Source organism: Chelonia mydas, chromosome 1 (genome assembly GCF_015237465.2).
Source record: "Chelonia mydas isolate rCheMyd1 chromosome 1, rCheMyd1.pri.v2, whole genome shotgun sequence".
Classification (NCBI taxonomy): Eukaryota; Metazoa; Chordata; order Testudines; family Cheloniidae; genus Chelonia; species Chelonia mydas.
The window spans coordinates 306,646,177-306,663,964 of NC_057849.1; the positions used below are offsets into that span (position 1 = coordinate 306,646,177).

A 17,788-nucleotide genomic window follows, 5' to 3' on the forward strand; every position below is an offset into this window, starting at 1 on the left:
TCATCCTCCCCAAAATTGTCAACAGGTTGATAGCTTAGTACTGATTCTCTCACTCATCTTTCCCGAGAGGTTTGCATGAAGAGAGGAAAGTGTCTTGGCAGAATGGAAATCAAGGAAAGGCTGAGTATTGGAAAGTGCTTCCTGACCTGAGAGTGAAATCGACCAATCTGTAGAATAGTTTCCCCAGGTACACGCCTCATCCTTGAAGGCATTTAAACACTGACTTATTTTTGTCCTGATTATAGTTTTGTCTTTGTCCATATCTGTTGTGAGTACAAAGTTAAAAAAGAAACTCAACATAAAAGCCATATCTTTGACACAGTATCTGTCCTTGCTGTGAATACTGTTTTTTTAAAAAACGTCTCTTCTTGTTTTTGTTTTCAGGGAAACCATCGCATTAGCCCCAGCGAAAACAGCATACCATGTGCAATTTGTGGATTAAATGGATAGAAATTACAATGCTGCTTATTATGGTTGATGGCCAACTGTTCAAGCAGGCAAAGGCCCCGCTGCTACTCCACAAACCTTTCATTGTTGTTTGGAATGCGCCTACGGAACAGTGCAGGCTGCGGTATAAGGTGGACCTAGATCTCAGTGTTTTTGACATTGCATCAAACACCAATGAAACTTTGAGTGGATCCAATGTGACAATCTTTTATCACACTCATTTGGGGCATTACCCCTATTACTTAGACAGTGGGGTTCCTGTCAATGGAGGGGTACCACAGAATGAGAGTCTGATAAAGCACCTTAACAAAGCTAAGTCTGACATTGACCATTCCATACCCATGAAGAAATTCCAAGGACTTGCAGTCATTGACTGGGAAAACTGGAGGCCCCAGTGGGACAGGAACTGGGGTAATAAAACCATTTATAGAAATAAGTCTCTCGAACTGGTTAGGAGATGCCATCCTCAGTGGTCAGAGGACAAAATTAGGAAAGTTGCTAAGGAAGAATTTGAAAATGCTGGCAAGAGTTTTATGAACAACACTATCCTTCTGGCTGAGCACATGAGACCGAATGGTCTGTGGGGTTATTATCTTTACCCAGACTGCTACAATTATGATTACAAAGAACATCCGAAAGCTTACACAGGTAGATGCCCAGACATTGAATCTTCCCGCAATGATCTTCTGCTTTGGCTGTGGAAAGAAAGTACCGCTCTTTATCCATCCATATATCTGGATTATATATTGAAGTCAAGTCCAAATGCTCTGAAGTTTGTTCACTATCGGGTTAAGGAAGCAATACGTATTGCCTCAGTTGCTAGAAAAGACTATGTTTTGCCTGTTTTTGTTTACTCCAGACCATTTTATGCCTATACTTTACATGTTTTGACAGAGGTAAGCAGACATATATAGAAATCTAAAGATTAGCCACGCAATCTCTTGGAAAAAGCATATCCTAGGACTTTCTCCTTGTATAATAACAATTATAGATGCATTTCTGTTTCATATATAGAACTATCCTGGTAAAGAAAGACACTACAGTCATGGTACAAAACACTACAGCTTTCAATAGAGATCCTGCTGTGGTTTGGTCTATTACTGTACAATAATATTGTATTCTTTTTATGAGAGTAATTTAGAAGAAAGTACAAAGCAATTGTTTCCTTAAGTAATTAAATATTTCAGATTAATTCTTCAGCTTGAGAAATGGAGTTGACAAATCTCAGTGAAGTTTGAAATCCGCTAATATTAAGGGAAGATAAACGTTCATGAGAAAGGAATCTCAGGGTTGAGTTTATTTGTTTTCTTCCCAAAATGGAAGCTCCGTTGGTACAGAAATTAATGAGACATATCAACTAGGTAAGCCCAAGTTTAGCTTGGCATTCCTAGCTCCTACATGAGAAAACTTGCACAGAGGCAGAATGTGACAGCAGGCTTCTTAGAGGAAGGATGAGTGTGTTCTCCTGGCCATATTGTTTTCTGAAAGTACAGTATGTCTGATCATGCACAGTAACTGAGTATCTGGGTTTTGGCTTTTTAAATCTACTATATTACAAAAATACAATTTCTGTGTCATGTGACGCCTCTTCAGCCAATGATAATTGAAGGAAATATTTTAAAAAATATAATCAAAATATGCAGGTTACAAAATAGATATTCACACAGACATCAAGATTTCTGATAACATTGTGGTAATCATAACCCTTGTCTTGGATCTTGTCTATGCAACTGCTCAGAGCATGTAATTCCTGAATGGCTTCCTAAATAGCCTTTTGCTATAGGCTGGCCAACCCTGGACATGGAAGGATTTGGTTTGATCCATACCTGAGGTGTGGACCCAGTTGGAGGGCAGGGAGCTCCCTCCCGACAGAACAAATAGCCCTCTTTGGATACTGATGCCCCCCGCCCCGCCCCACAGCCCCACTCTTGGGTCACGGAGAGCTGTGGTGTTCCCCATACAAAAATGGTATCATGGTTGGAGGCTTGGAGTGTCAGGGGCTCAGTATCAGGGCTGTATCCGTCTACTTTCGGTTGCCATGGGTGTGTGTGTGTATTCAGTCCCACAGGTTCCAGAGTGCTCCCATCTGACTGCTCCAGTTTGGAGCTATGAGTGGGGGATTCCTGTTGGAGCTGTGCAGACCCAGGCAGTCTCTCTGGCTGCTTAGTGAGGAAACGCAAGGTATACAGCCACCTTTTCAGAAGCTTTCCCTAACTTTGTGTGCCTCAGCTTGTTAGTTCTCAGCTGGAGACTCGCTCCATGAGGCATCAGAGTTTCAGAGATACCGAGGATTTTTTTCCATGGGAACTACCTGTCCTCAGCACCTCTGACAAAATCAGGCACCCAGGGGTGAAATCCTGGCCCCACTGAAGCCAATGGGAGTTTTACTATTGACTTCAGCAGAGTTAGGATTTCACCCAAGGTGTCTCCACCTGAGAACTCAAAATAGAGGCACACAAAGTTAGTGAATACTTCAGCAAGCATTGGCTCTAATAGGTATGTTCATCATAAACATAGATCTCAGGATTAAAATGAAAATACCATTACCATTAGCTAAACATCCTATAATATGAAATCTAGCACAATTATATATTATGCAAACCTTCGAACATATGAGGCTGTACAAAGTTAATTGTTTACCTGGAACTAGCTTCCACATTCGATAATAGTAACTTAAAATGATATTGCCCATAAGTTACCCTTTTATCCACTGGGCTGTATTTTAGTTGCATATCACCTTCTTTTCCGATCTGGATGTTTCAGAGATCTTTTCTAAAACATTCAGCACCTGTGTGCACAGCCCATTCACAGCAGGGGGAAGCCCCTGTGAGGAATATTCAAATATATACTTTGTAGTGAAAACAAAATATACATCCTCAAAGACTGATCATGGGTACCAGGCTTGTAGCTTCTCCGGACTACATATTTGGCAGCATGAGCTCTATGAGTGCAGCTTGGGGACTGGCAGGCTTTTTATAGGTAGGGCACCGGAAAGAGCTCCAAATGCCAATGATCAGGAAAACAATGTTCATGGTTTTATTGTTTTAAATCTATTGTTTCACAGCCCTGATGTCCTCAAATGATTTTATATCAGCTCTTGTGAAACATAGTTGGACACTGTTACCTACTGTAACCTCACACTCTGCACTGCTCCAGTAGCAGACAGGACAACCAACTGTAGCTCAGAGAGTCAGAGATTCCTTCCCAGCACCCTGAACCCTGGGGAAAGTTTCACTTCTTTTTCTGGAGCACTTTACATCTCCCTATAACCCTCATCAGCTACTCTGGGCAGCAAATATAGGAGGAACAGAAACAAATCTACTCACACTCCCCACTCCGCCTTGCTAACAGTGCAGAGTAGCTCCCTGTTCTCTTCCCTATAGTCATAATGTGAGCAAGGCTGAGCAAGGGGGGAGGGTAATAGGGACTTTACTCCCCCTTATGCCCTACCACGGCTGAGCAAGAGTTGGGCAATCTAGCCCTATGGAAATTTAACTTTTGTTTAGTTGCTGACAGAATAAGATGTGGTGCACAAGTACAGTAACATGTACAGTGCTAAAGATACAGCAAGTGCCACAATGAACAAAATTAAGTTGAAGCAACAGTTGTGGGAACCACCAGAAAGAGCTGCAGGTATAAGAGCCCCACTAAAGACAAAAATTCCGAGGCCAGACATATCCCTGCAGTTGGGTCCCCCCTGCCTCATTTCTCTTTGCAAATCATTTGCCAACAGATCCTAACTTCTATGAATGGCTTTCCTATCTCTAAGTATTCACCACATAATTTATGCAAATGATTCTCTATATTGATACTCTAGGGTGTTCAGAAACTGTCCCCCTAGACTACTTGCTATTAATAATGTGTGATCAGTGATTGAAGTTACATGGCATTGTTTCTGCTCCCTGACTGGAAGAACAAATCTTTTCGTAAAGCAGAATGACAAATAAATGATGAATAATGAATAACAGCGACTCTCGTTCATGTAGAAATACCTGTGTCCTCATGTCACGGTGTGTATTTGTACAAAGGCCATTCCCCTTGAACAAAGCCACCTTTGCACAAATATTCTCCCATACAGAATAAGACGGGATATGACTAGATTGAAACAAAGAGCCATTCAGAATTTGAAATAAAGATCACAAACATTTTTCAATACAAAATGAAATCACCCAGCGAATCAAACTGTGGAAAGAGCCCTGGTGAGACAGGAGTTCCCTTTTTGTTTATACTCTACCCCAGGGGGCTCGTCCAGAACACCAGCTCAGGAGCAGAATCCTGAGGGTCTTTGGTTGCTGGGAACAGCATCCAAAACTTGGAACAGTACCTTGAGCATCAGCAGAGAGAGGAGGAAACCAGGGTATTGTAGGGAAATGTTGGTATGCTAAGCAGCTGTTGAGTCACAGGTAGGGGATGAGGAAAGATAAACAAACATCTTATAAAATGGAGCTTTTAAAGTATTTTAAGTCCCTCTCTTTCCTCCGTACGGCTCCTCTAGGGCTCCTCTAGGGGTGGGGAGAGCAAGGAGAAGAGCATCTAACTACCTCGGCTATCTACTTATCTATGTACTTATGTGGCCACTGTCACCATAGGATCCGAGCACCTCACAGTCTTTTAATGTATTTGGCCTCACAGCATCCCTATGAGGAAAGGAAGTGCGATTATCTGAAGCACAGAGAGGCTAAGTGACTTGCCCAACATCACATTGGAAGTCTATGGTGGAGTAGGGAATTAAACCCTGGGGTCCTGACATCGAGGCCAGTGACCTCACTACCGGACCATACTTCCGTAAAAGTCCGTATTTTCTATTCTTCTTCTAGTTCTATCCCTCTGGGTGCTCCACTTTAGGTGTCGGTGCAGCCCTGCTGGACAGTGCTGCCAAAAATCTCCGATTGATGGTGCAGGGACACCCGACACCGAAAGTGGAACACCCACAGCGACACACATCTCGAAGAACCTCAGAAACTGCACAAAGTGAATAACCCTCTCTGTTCAGTTTTTGGTTCATTCAAACGTGTTTGATATATCGATCCCTTATTTTGTCTGACTGAGACGCTATCACCAAGTTGTTAATGAGATCGGAACTGCGTGTTGTGCTAGTTCACTGTACCCCCATGTGGTTGATTTAAAACAGTCAGGGTCCAGGATTTGTGGTTTTATAATCTTTGTGAAGTACTTCGCAGAAGAAAAGGGCTAGGGATCGTCCATTACCAAAAAGAAAAGGAGGACTTGCGAGACACCTTAGAGACTAACAAATTTATTTGCGCATAAGCTTTCGTGCTCCTTTTCTTTTTGCGAATACAGACTAACATGGCCACTACCAAGAGTTTTAACTACATCATAAAGTCACTCAACTTTTCAAAGTTTGATCTTTTAGCCGAACATGTTTTTTACTGCTAAACTAAAGCCAATAAAAAACGCACCACCATTTTCAACATGAAAGTAACACCAGTGGCATACCCTACTCTCTTCTTCTGCAGAAGCACTGAACTATATGATTTTAGCTATAATAAAGTGCTCTCGAGAACTGCTCGGGTGATCAGCAGCACCACGAACTGCAGGTGAGCCCAATAACATGGCATAGTACTGTGAAACCTACACGATGGATCAGTAGGCAAACTCAGTTCTTTAAAATATCTCCATGATTTCCAATATTATTTCATCTGACCTTTAGTTAAAGGTCACCTTCACCACTCACGTGTCCCAGGAATCCTCCTCATATTCTTCTCCAATAATTCCGCACACTCTCCTTTTCCTCAACCACTGATTTGTGTCTTCACTTTCTTGAACAATAAGCATTTCAGGACAGGAAAGTCCTTACTTATAAACTGCTAGGTGCATTTAGAGACCTATGTGTGATTTTTAAAAAAACAATAAATAACATTAATAATAATGGAGACATCCAGTTTTATCTATCTGTAGTTCTAACACATCTACTGCCATCACAGGATCATCCCCTGGGCCCTTGGGTGATTTCACAGTGATGGAGACAAGATAAGGAAACCGTATCAATATGCTATCAAGCACCAGCGAGTTAATAACATTTGCTGGTTCTTTATGATATGTTTGTATTTCTCTTTGCAAAGGCTGCACAGTCAGTGTCCCTAGCCTCAGGGGATGGGAGGAAAAGCACTGACATTCTCAAATGAAAGTCACTTGCTAGGGATCTAGGGGATGGATAAGAAAGGTAGTTGCTCTGGGTTCTGTTTATTTATTTCCCCCCTTCCCTGCTAAATGCTCCATTTCCCCATAGCATCTTTTTACATTGGGAGGGTTCCCCAGCCTCTCTTTTTCTGGTATTATGAAGTGCTCAAACATATTGCTACACTGACACTAAGGAAGCCAGATCTGAACACAGTTTTTGTACTGGTATAATTACATTGTGATTTTTTACCAAAATAGTTACATCAGTACAACCCAAGCACAGCCTAAGTTATGCCAATACATAAGAACGGCCATATTGGACCAGACCTGTGGTCCATCTAGTCAGTATCCCATCTTCCAAGAGTAGCCAATGTCAGGGGCTTCAGAGGGAATGACTAGAACAGGCAATCATTAAGTATAAAAGCGCTTATACTGATATGGTTTATTTCCCTTCCTGTACAGGAATAAGTTAACTTGGTGTACAGTTCTACCTGGTGTATGTGCTGTTATTACGGGTGTAATTGTGTCTGCCAATCTCTATACCAGTATAGTTAAAGTGGTACAACCTGTGTGTATGGACAAGGCCTCAGAACTGCAAATACTCATGGACTGACTAAATGACAAACCATCATAGTTATAATCCCTTGCAAAAGAGGTACTAGAGTATTCTATACGAATTGTCCACTACAGTTCAGAAGGCACTACAGTTCAGAAGAGTGTCACTGCCTTTCTGCTCCTCCCATCTGTCTGGAGAAATCATTCTGAATATACTACAACACACTGAAACATCAATAGGAAGGTGCATTTATTTGTGTGGATAAGCAAAACATTTTTTTAAAATTATTTTAACTATTTCCCCCCCACCCCTTTGCAGTTTCTGCTGTAAGTCAATGTTTAGAATGAGTCAGTGAGTCCCTGGATCTATTGTTGTTATTATCTATTATTTGTATTGTGATAGCACCTAGAAGTCCCAGACATGGGCCATGACCCCATTGTGCTAGCAGCTGTACAAGCATAGAACAAAAGACAGTCCCTGCCCCAAGGATTGGGGAGCTCATTGTGGGCCTTTTTGAATATGAAGATTCATAAATCAACGTCTCCTCTGGAGAAAAGTAGTGCTTAAATGTTAGTGTGTCCTCTGCTGTATTTGAGTCTATGGGTTCTGATGCTTTTCCAATGTCCAGTTTTGATACTTTCCTCTTTCAGACTGACCTGGTGAACACTATTGGAGAGAGTGCTGCTTTGGGGGCAGCAGGGGTCGTCCTTTGGGGAAGCATGCAGTATGCCAGCTCAAAGGTAGGTGGGGTGGATTTACAAACATTCACGGGTTAAGTGCTATGTCCTTGATAAGAGACTCTCTCCCCACCCATCCTCATTTCTACCATTTTACATCCTTACCATGAAGCTCTCCCTCACCCTTATTGTCACCAGCCTTTTGGCTGTAGATGACTGCTTGGGAGTCCTTTCACCTTGTTAACAACATACTTATATTAGCCATTGCTTCCTAGGAACCACATCCAGGGACCAAACATGGATGACATCCATAGCAGTGAATAGCTCTGATACCAAGATAATAAGATACAGTTTGAAACACTGAAATGTAAATGTAAACAACCTGTTTAACAGTGTGCTGCTTGCATAATCTGTACATTACTAAACACAAGGCTAAGTATTTGGCAGGGGATGAGATGCAGAACATTTTTCACAGACCAAATGTTGAGCTTTGTCCTAAATTTTATAACACAGTCATTGGTGGAATATAATCCCAACCTAAGAAAAGTCCTGCTCCTCCTCACAAGGCCCCAGGACTCACCTAAAGAAGTCTTATAATCCCCTCTCCTGGAATTACCAAAGGTGACAGAAGATTGCATTGTCTATCCTTGCAAGGCACCTGATAGGCCAGCTCCCTCACCTCACTCTTGGAAAGGCTGCAGGTGGAGAAGGCAAGTTGACCTTTGATAGGGCATTAGCAATGCAGGAAGACACAACCTCTTTCAATGTTTGACCCTGCTACTATCAAAGTCAATGGCAAAACTCCCATTGACTGCAGTGGCGTGGGATGAATTCCCAAACCAGTTCAGCGGCCTAACATGGAGCTGAAAAAACCAAAAGCTATTTTTCCACATTGCACATCAGCCAGTAAAAATTGTCTACTAGCTACTAGGCTAAAGGGTTATGGTGATCAGTGTAGAAATCCCTAGTGCTAAAGCAGTGTGTCAATAGATGTTTAAAACTTCTTTTATTTTAAATCATTCCTTTTCAACAATCACTAGAAAACCTTATTTTTAATAAAACGTTCAATATGTTGCTACCAGGCACCCAAAAGAGAAAAGCAAGATTATAATAAAGGTCAATATCTTACTGGCCTTCCCATGAATGCGGATTAAGCCAGGGGGCTAATCACATGAGTAAGGCCTACAGGATTTATCTCAGTATATCACTTTAGCCAGTTCCATGTTAATGTTCTACCAAAAATATGGAAACTTGGACATAACTCTGGTTACTGATTAACATGTCACACTCTTGTTTTCCTGCAGGAGAGCTGTTCAGTTGTGAAAAAATACATAGATGGCCCCTTAGGACATTATGTCATTAATGTGACCTCAGCAGCCAAACTCTGCAGTAAAGTTTTGTGTAAGAAGAATGGGAGATGCATCCGTAAAATCAGTGACTCTTCTGTTTATCTGCACTTGTCGCCCAATAGTTTTGAGATTAGGGTCCACCATTCTGAAAAAGGCTCAAGATTCTTTGTGACTGGAAAACCTAGACCAGAAGACATAAAGGCCATGAAGCAAAGCTTCACATGTCAGTGTTACCAAGGCTGGACTGGGATATTTTGTGAACTGCCTGACCGAAGTGTACTTGAACAATGGGCTCACACTCTGTTTAATAGATCAAAAAATCAAATGCTCAACTTTCTCTTATTTGGATCCATGCAGGTTTTTCTGCTTCTCACTGTACAGTAATATTTCTTACAAGGAAGCAAGAAACGTTGCAGTTGAGACTTCAGATCTCCTTGCTTAGCAAGTTTCTATTCAGATGGGAAATGGTTTTGCAGACTGTTGCTTTATTTTCATTCTGCTCTGTTTAAGTACCAATCCTACTGGTCAAGGCAGCGTTTTTGCACAGAGTGTTAAGGAGATTTCGAATGCATCTCCCTCTTACTGGCCCCACTCGTACTGTTCTAGCTCATTCCTTAATCAGTCAAAACTCTACTGATCCATTGGGAGTTTTGCTTGAGGAGAAGCAAGTAAAGCTGGGTAAAGACTTCAGGATTTATCCTTAGACAAGCAGAAAAAAAGGATGTAAAGACCATTTATTTCAAAGGCTGGATGATTTAGAACACATTAATTCTGAGGATCTTCCCATTGACCAGGGGTCTAGTCTGTACTCTTCTTACGTTTCAATCCCATTAAAGTCAAATGGAGTTTTGGGCGTACAATAACATAGCATCAGGACCCAAACTGGTTTCAGCTTGTGGATGTCATTGCTTGTATAGCAGCTTCTACATAAAGATTTGAAAGGCACAGGGAATTCTCCATAAACACACACATTACAAATATTTGGAATATGAACAGATATACTCAGTTATATTTCGGCTCACATGTTAATTCAGTGAGTATCAACACTTTCCGTGATAGTTTTGTCCTGTTGATTCACAAGCTGCTGTTTGACTAAAGACTGGGCCTGTCTGCAGTTTCTGATAACCCAGTTCAATCTTTGCTACTTATTAAAAAAATCACCTCTAAAATCCATTCAGGTCTGGGATTCTCAGTCTCCTGATTGCTGGGAGGTGGGATGCTCCACTCTCTCCTTCCTTCCAGATAGGGAGGGTTGTGTGCTCCTCACTGCCTCTTGGGCACTGAATTCCCTACCTTCCACCCTGCTCAATCTACATATAGCTGGAAGAACACTCCTGTGGCTGATGCTCCACTTGCCCTGCCCATTACCAGACTGAGTTAGTGGATTAGTGAGATCCATCAAGAGCAGGAAATGGTGAGCAGCCTCCACAGAAACCCTCTGGGAACATACCATCTCTCTTTCAGGAAGGAGGGAGAAAATGGAGCTCCCCACCTCCCACAAGCTCTGCCCTGGTTCCCATGTAGGGGACCCTGATCTAGATGATAGGGTCAGCACTTTGTAGCCTGATCCTCTTTTAAGTAGGGCTAGTGGAAAGATGGACTGAATAATTACTGGTGAATATAGTATCCAAGAAATGGCCCATCATACTAGTTCTATTTTTCAGTTGAAACTATATTTTAAAACATTAATTTAAAATAAGGCACTGGCCCATTTTCACAGGAATGCATCTATTTTTCAAAAAATTCTACCTTATATACAGTAGGTTTTTTAAAAAGTCATATATAAGTGACTTGATCAAATGGGTGACAAAACCAAGAAAAATTCTCTCTCTCTCTCTGAACTGAGTTGCTAGGTACAATATAAAAGTTGTTTTCTCTTGGAACTTCCAAATGATGGGTTGTGTAGAGTACTCACCTAGAGCAGTGGGCACTGAAATAATGAGAGACCTGTGCTTGGATCGAAGAGAATATGGATACAATCCTTTACCCTGAGCAATCTGAGAGTTTATACTGATTATTCATGGTCAGATTTTGCCATCCTTACTAACACTGAGTAGCATCATATTCCATGAGTAGCTCCATTAAAATCAGTGAGACTACTCTCAGGGGAAAGTGCTACTCAACACGAGTAAGGGTGGCAGAATTTGGCCTCAGCTAGAGGCCATTCTTGATACTGGACTAAGTCTTGCTCAAGTAAAGCAAGTTACTTAAGACATTAATCTGCATATAGCACAATAAAATTCTTCTGTATATTTTGTGTTGCTTGTACATCTTTAATTTATCCCCAACCATTACTGTAAAATAGGAGTCAGATTCCCAGCTGGTGAAAGCTCCGATGCTCAGATTTGCACCAGTAAAAAATCTAGCTCATAACAGAATTGTAATGGATATTTTAAGGTTGCAATGACCAGTTTAAACCAAGACACTTAAGTGGGACTGACTTCAGTTAAATAGAGATCTAGTACAAGTCTTAGTATTCTGAGTCACCACTGTAATGATATGTTGGGCTGAAATGCAACAATAAAGGTTCACAACTCAACTTTTACTTTGTATCACGTAACTGGAATGGCTGACAGCAAATCTGAAGGTAAAAATCTTTTTTTGGGGGAGTTGTTATTTGTAATTAAAAAGAAAACTTTTAGTACTGTGCCTAGAAATCATTACATTTTAAAATTTTTGTGTATACTGTGCTTTAATTCTTTTCATGTTCAGTGTTTGTTGAGGTTAAAAGAAAAGTTAAGCATACATTCAATCCACCTCATTTTAACACATGCATTTGAAACAATGAGCTTAATTTTGTTAAATATGTGTCATAAGTAACAGGTTTGCTTTTTGGATTTGACATTTCTGTATTGTAGAAGAGTAGCCTAATTTGTTTTCATAAGCCACACTGTGGGGTGAAAATATAATGTTATCAGGCATATGTTAAGTGTTAGTTAAATGGTAGTGTTTATTTTTAGCTTATTTCATGTTTTATACTGTAAAGTATTTCTTCTATTTATACAGATTTTAAAGAATACTCAATATACTTAACAATATACACAAATTATTTGGTAACATAAATGTACCTAAGTGAAATTAACACAAGATCTTCCATGAAAAGAGTGCTGGTACTTTGTGTAACGTGTTATATAAAACAGTATGAACATAGAGGGCCAAATCCCAAAGTTTTAATCGAGAGAAAAATTCTCATTTTAGTCAAAGGGCCATATCCTCAGTTGGTGTTAACTGGCATAATGCCACTGAAGTCCTTGGAGGTACGTCAGTTAACATCAGCTGAAGATCTGGCCCAAAGGCCCTGTTTCTGCTCCGATTTACCATTTTGACAGCAGTGTAGCTCACTGATTTCATTGAAGTTACATCTGGTTTACACCAGGTTTAGTGATAGCAGAGTCAGCCTCAATGGAAGGTTTGCCAGGGACTAACTAAAAGTCTTTAGGGTTTGTCCCATATACTGCTATGAAGTATTGTGAGCCAAATTCTCCTCACAGACTTCAGTTGCGTTCCCTGGTTGTTGCCAGAAGAATTTGGCCTGGGATTTTTAATTCTTTAATATAATCAATAGAACTCAACATATAACTGAGTGTGATTTTACAGATCTGAATTATATATTTTGATTAGTAATCTTTGAGTACTTCCTGGTGTAAGAAGAAGGATTTTATAATTATGAGTTAGTTAGAAAGTGGTTTTCTTTAAGGCAACAGTACTCAACATGTGGCCCAATTAGCACACAGCTGCGGCCCAGCTCAGCTGTGTGCTAAAGGCTGTGGGTTCTCGGCTGCTTGCCACGCGGTGGGGTCCGGGTCCAGCGGGGTCTGGGTCAGGGTCCTCGTTGCCCCCTGTCCCCTCACGGCAGGGGTCGGGTCGGGGGCCAGGGGTCCCCGCACAGCAGGGTCCAGGTCTCTCCACTCCTGCCCCCACTCTGTGGAGGGGTCTCTGGACAGAAGGCACTGAGCATAGGGGGTTTGTGGGCGGGGGCTTAGGCGGGAGGCCCAGGTAATACTTTGTGGCCCACATTGATAAATAGGTTGAGAACCATTGCTTTAAGGGACTCTGTTACTATTGTCACAGATCTTAGCAAGAGCTACTTTCTGGCCATGCACTAGGACTGCTGTGAAGGGAATCTAAACCTCTGTGCTCTGGGTTGTGTTAAGCTTCTGGAGCCCAAATGGAGTCTAGCCACCTCCCCAATCTCTGGCTCACTAGGCACACTCTCAGGCACAGATCTTCTATCTGGCACCCCTCTCCAAGTATTGGAACCCGCTGTCCAGCCGCCTCACCCCTCTGGATGCATCATTGGCCCCTGACTCCTCAATACTTAAACCCAGAACTCTACCCAACAGCTGTGAAGCTTTTCGTTAGCAGTTAAATTATCTTGGGGCATGCACTAACACACACACACACACACACACTTTGTTCAATCAACTTTATGCTCTTTATGTTCAATCATGTAAAGCACAGGAAAGTACAGATCACACAAAACAATAGAACATCATAAATGCAATGTCCTTCACTAGCTTACCCTTCCATTGAGTCACCCGCTTCTTTTGTTCTCCTCCTGATAACTTTCCATTACTTCCAACCCTGCTCCCTTCAGACAAGAGGAGGAAGTGTCTTCTCCTGGCTACAGCAAACCCATTATCTCAAGGTGTTTTACTTTGAATCGACAATCATTGAGTGCTGATCACTCATAGTTGTCTCTGGCCTGGCAGAGACCTGATACAACCCTGCTAACTCATTGTGGCTCCACATGCATATAGGCTTTCCGTGAGACAATAACTTCATGATCTAATTTCATAAAATTATCCACGATTCAGAAGTGGGACAGACAGAACCTCCAATTCATCACAATTATAACAACCCTAATATGTCCATAAAAGGCCACAGAGCATTAGGAGTATTATTGTACTTTTTCATTGAAAGCTGTGACCATAACGGCTTACAATGTGGCATTCAGCCTCTGCCATTGCCCCTTACTTGGCAGTGAGGAGCTTGGCAAGTGGCCTGGCACACAGCAGGACTGTATAGCTCGTATCACCCTGTAGGTGCAGCCAGCCAACTCCCGTAGAAGAGGCCGGTATGGAGAGAGGTGAAGCCATCACCCTCTCTTCTTCCTTCTCCCCTCTTTTGAGCTGCCAAGTGAGTGGTTCCTGAACCTCAAGTGCAGGGACCACAATTGTGACGGGCATCTGTTGAACTTTCCTGCCTGACACAGTCTGGCTGTTAAAGGGTGGGAAGGATGGGTTTTTTGGTCATAAGCATCTACACGTTCTTTTATTTCCAATTGACATTAAATTAATGTGAATCTTGACAGGGTTTGAAGTCCAGATCCTCAAAGGTATTTAGATACCTGCCTCCCATTGAAATATAGGGGCTTAAAACTAACTAACTAAAAAAGTAAACCTTCTTTGAAGTTTAAAGATGTTTAGTTAATGTTTTTGCCCTGTTATGCGTGCCTTTTTGTTTGCTGATACTGGTAGGACCAGATGCAGACATACCATGTAAATGGCCTTTCTTGCAAAAACCCAACCACCTGGAGGATACAGCGGACATATTACCTCACCATTTTTTATTAGTTCATTGATGTCCCCACAATGTGGTTGCGATCTGCGCATGATCACTCATGTATCAACCTACCAGTATTTGTTCTGCATGGTTGCACTGCTGCTTTCTTGCCATACTTCTGATCAAGCCAGAATCCATGTACTATTGTACAAATAATAAACAGGAAATAGTGAGATCTCACAAACCAGTCAGATTACAGCTTTCATCCAAGCCAGTTTAACACACCATAATTGTTATGGTGGGACTCACCAGATGGTGCTGCTTCACATAGTCTTACAAGTTCTTTTTCTTAGCATGTGCACACTGTTCAGTCTTTGAAAAAATGCTTCATTGCTGTTAGTTTTGTGGTATGGTATTTTGGGGGGAGTTCTGGCAAGCAGCAGGGCAGTTTCCTCTTTGCTTAATTTTGCAAACTAAATTCTTTAGGCACAGTTTCTCCCTGGGATCTGGTCAGTGGTGTTTTGGCTGAGATTTCTGAAAAAGGGAATTTTCTGCTAGCCATGTGTGACCACCTCTGTTCCAGGACTGGTGTCTATAGTCTGTAATAAACAAGTTTCACAATGAATATACACAGACTCCATGTCACTGATTTATCTTCCAACAGGAAGCTGATCTGCAAGGCCCTGACATCTGCTACCCCACAGCAAAGAGCTAGCAATACCATCACAACTACATGTTCAGATTACACATTTGCTCTCCTTGTAACTTGCATTTTAGCTAGTTGAAATTTCTCAAATTGTAAAATTCAGAAAAATGTTTTGTTTAGTTTGTCCCCCTGTCTTTTTGACTAGCTGTAGCTGTGGGACCTAAGCAACACAAATATTTGTTATCCAGTCTTATATTCCATTGCTGGTAGGTTTTTCTTCAAGCACTGAACAGTTCTAGGCCTGGTCCTATATTTCTTTTGCCCCCAAAACTGAAGTAAAGATAAACAAAATCATCACCCATAAACAGGAAGGGGCAGACCAGAAGTAATACAAACTTGAGACCCAGTATCTTGCATCCAAAACTTTCATTGAGGTCAAAAGAGTGACCCCAGGAATGAATTTGTCCCACTATGTTTTTTTCCAGTGCTGTAAACTGTCTCTTTTCCATGTCTGGAGATGACTTACCCCAAAACCATGAAGTTTGAATTGTTATTAGGGTTGTTTGTGTGGTAAGCATGACAAGTAGATTCATTTTAGCCAGCTGATTTGATAATGCGGGGTTGTATGCTTTGATCAAGCTATGAATGTAAAGTAAGTGGTGAAGCTGTGAGAAGGTTTAAAAATGGTCAGGTAAGTCCCTTTTTAAAGTCCAAGTCTAAAGGGTCAGAGATTGGAGTGGCTTGTTTGAATTTAATAGTGTGACCATTTTTACATTTTACCCACTTTTTCCTCATTGCTGAGGTGTGTAGATATTAATGGGAGGAAAACAGGAATAATGTGGTTAGAGAACACAGGGAGATCTAAAAGAAAACAAAAATGAGAATAAAATAGAAGGAATGCTCAGATCAGTTATGAGTCATGACACTGTAGATGCAAGTAAGTGTGTCTGTGAGAAATTTGTATTTAATAATCCCTAGTAAAAAGTTATAGCGCTCATTAAATGTAAACTGTATTTCAAATAAGCATATTAAAAATGCACTAGTTTTTTTCTGAGAATTTTTACTCCATAAACTAGAATTACATCATAAAACTTTGATTAATGAGACATTTATAGAGTGTTTTGCCACCTGAACTCTCATATACTTAGCATGCAGTGGCGGCCAGAACATATTCTTGTTTACGTAACAGGGAAAGTAGTTTCCTGTCAATCTGTGCCAGGCTCAGACAGTAGGAGTATTTGCAAACACAGATTATTCTAAAAATAAATTGGAAATGATAGTTCTGTGCACTTTGAAGGATGACACAAGCTGGAAGCAATAAGGTTTCTTAAAGGCAAAAATCCAGGCCTCTCAAAAAACCCAATGTCTGGATTTGTTTAATAAGATTAAAGCAAGTGCGTTGTTTTTGTGGAAATAAGTAGTACACTAAATTATAAGAAGAATGTACTTTTATAGTTAAACTTCACCATGTTCTCAAATTACAATAGGCCAGTTCATCTCTGGTTTAATACCATTGAATTTATCCCAATGTCTTTGTTTTCTGATTCACTGAGTATACTGTTTAAGTGGCAATAAAAGAACAACGGATTTTTTTTTAAATTTGATGTAGAAGAAGCAAGACAGTTGACACAGGAGTGATGCTCTTGTTTTTTTTAATCCCTCAGGAGTACAGCTACAGGCAGCTACATAATCTTATATGGCATTTACGGTTTGTGCTCAGCCTCAGATTTTATGTAATATGTAACTTCATTTGCATAGGAGGCTAAAAACACCTAACAATCTAAAAATAAGCAGAAATGGATGGTATTCCAAATGACAATATGTCAGTGGTCTCTACTCTGGTTTAGTCCTTCTGTTTTAACAAACTTGATTAAAAGTGATCACTTGAGAAAATTAATATTTTTTCTCTACAGCAATGTGTCTCCATATTGGCAGTCTGTTACATTATAGAGATCACAGATATTTGAACAATTTCTTCCCTTATAAAATGGACTTTTCTGTTCTTAATCTGAGGTTAAGTGAAACAACAGATTTACCTTGCAGTACTCTAACATTTGTTTAAAGGAACACACCAAGCTATCTCTTCCTGTCCTCCCCTTGATAGCCAAATAGTTTAATCGGTGTGAGCAACTTTTAGAATGGAATAAAATAAGATTCCATGCTAACAACAATCCTCTCAGTCAAACAGATGACAGATTATTAACAGAAATTTTTTTAGGGGCCTCTTTCAGAGGTTGGCTTTTTTAGGCCTGAACATTAAAATATCTTATTTTCTCTCTCTCTGTGCTTGCTGCTTACCTTTGTTCTTTATTTGCCAGTCAATAATTGAGAAAATCATCCCAGATTTCCCTCATATAGAGCCAGGTTCTGCCATGCTTAGTTGTGTTGGGGAGTATCTTACTGTGACGTTCCCCTCTGGTATTGTCTGGATCGGTGATCTGCTAGGTCACTCCAATCTGGCTGATTC

General features: G+C 40.9%; 1 protein-coding gene across 1 annotated transcript; it reads left to right on the forward strand.

The window, feature by feature from the left end:
* The first annotated feature begins 422 nt into the window (after positions 1–422).
* Positions 423–9,554, forward strand: LOC102933270 (hyaluronidase-1). Its single transcript, XM_007063196.4, has 3 exons — positions 423–1,343; positions 7,795–7,884; positions 9,126–9,554. Exons 1-3 carry the CDS (start codon positions 423–425, stop codon positions 9,552–9,554), a joined length of 1,440 nt encoding a protein of 479 aa, XP_007063258.2.
* Positions 9,555–17,788: the final 8,234 nt, after the last annotated feature.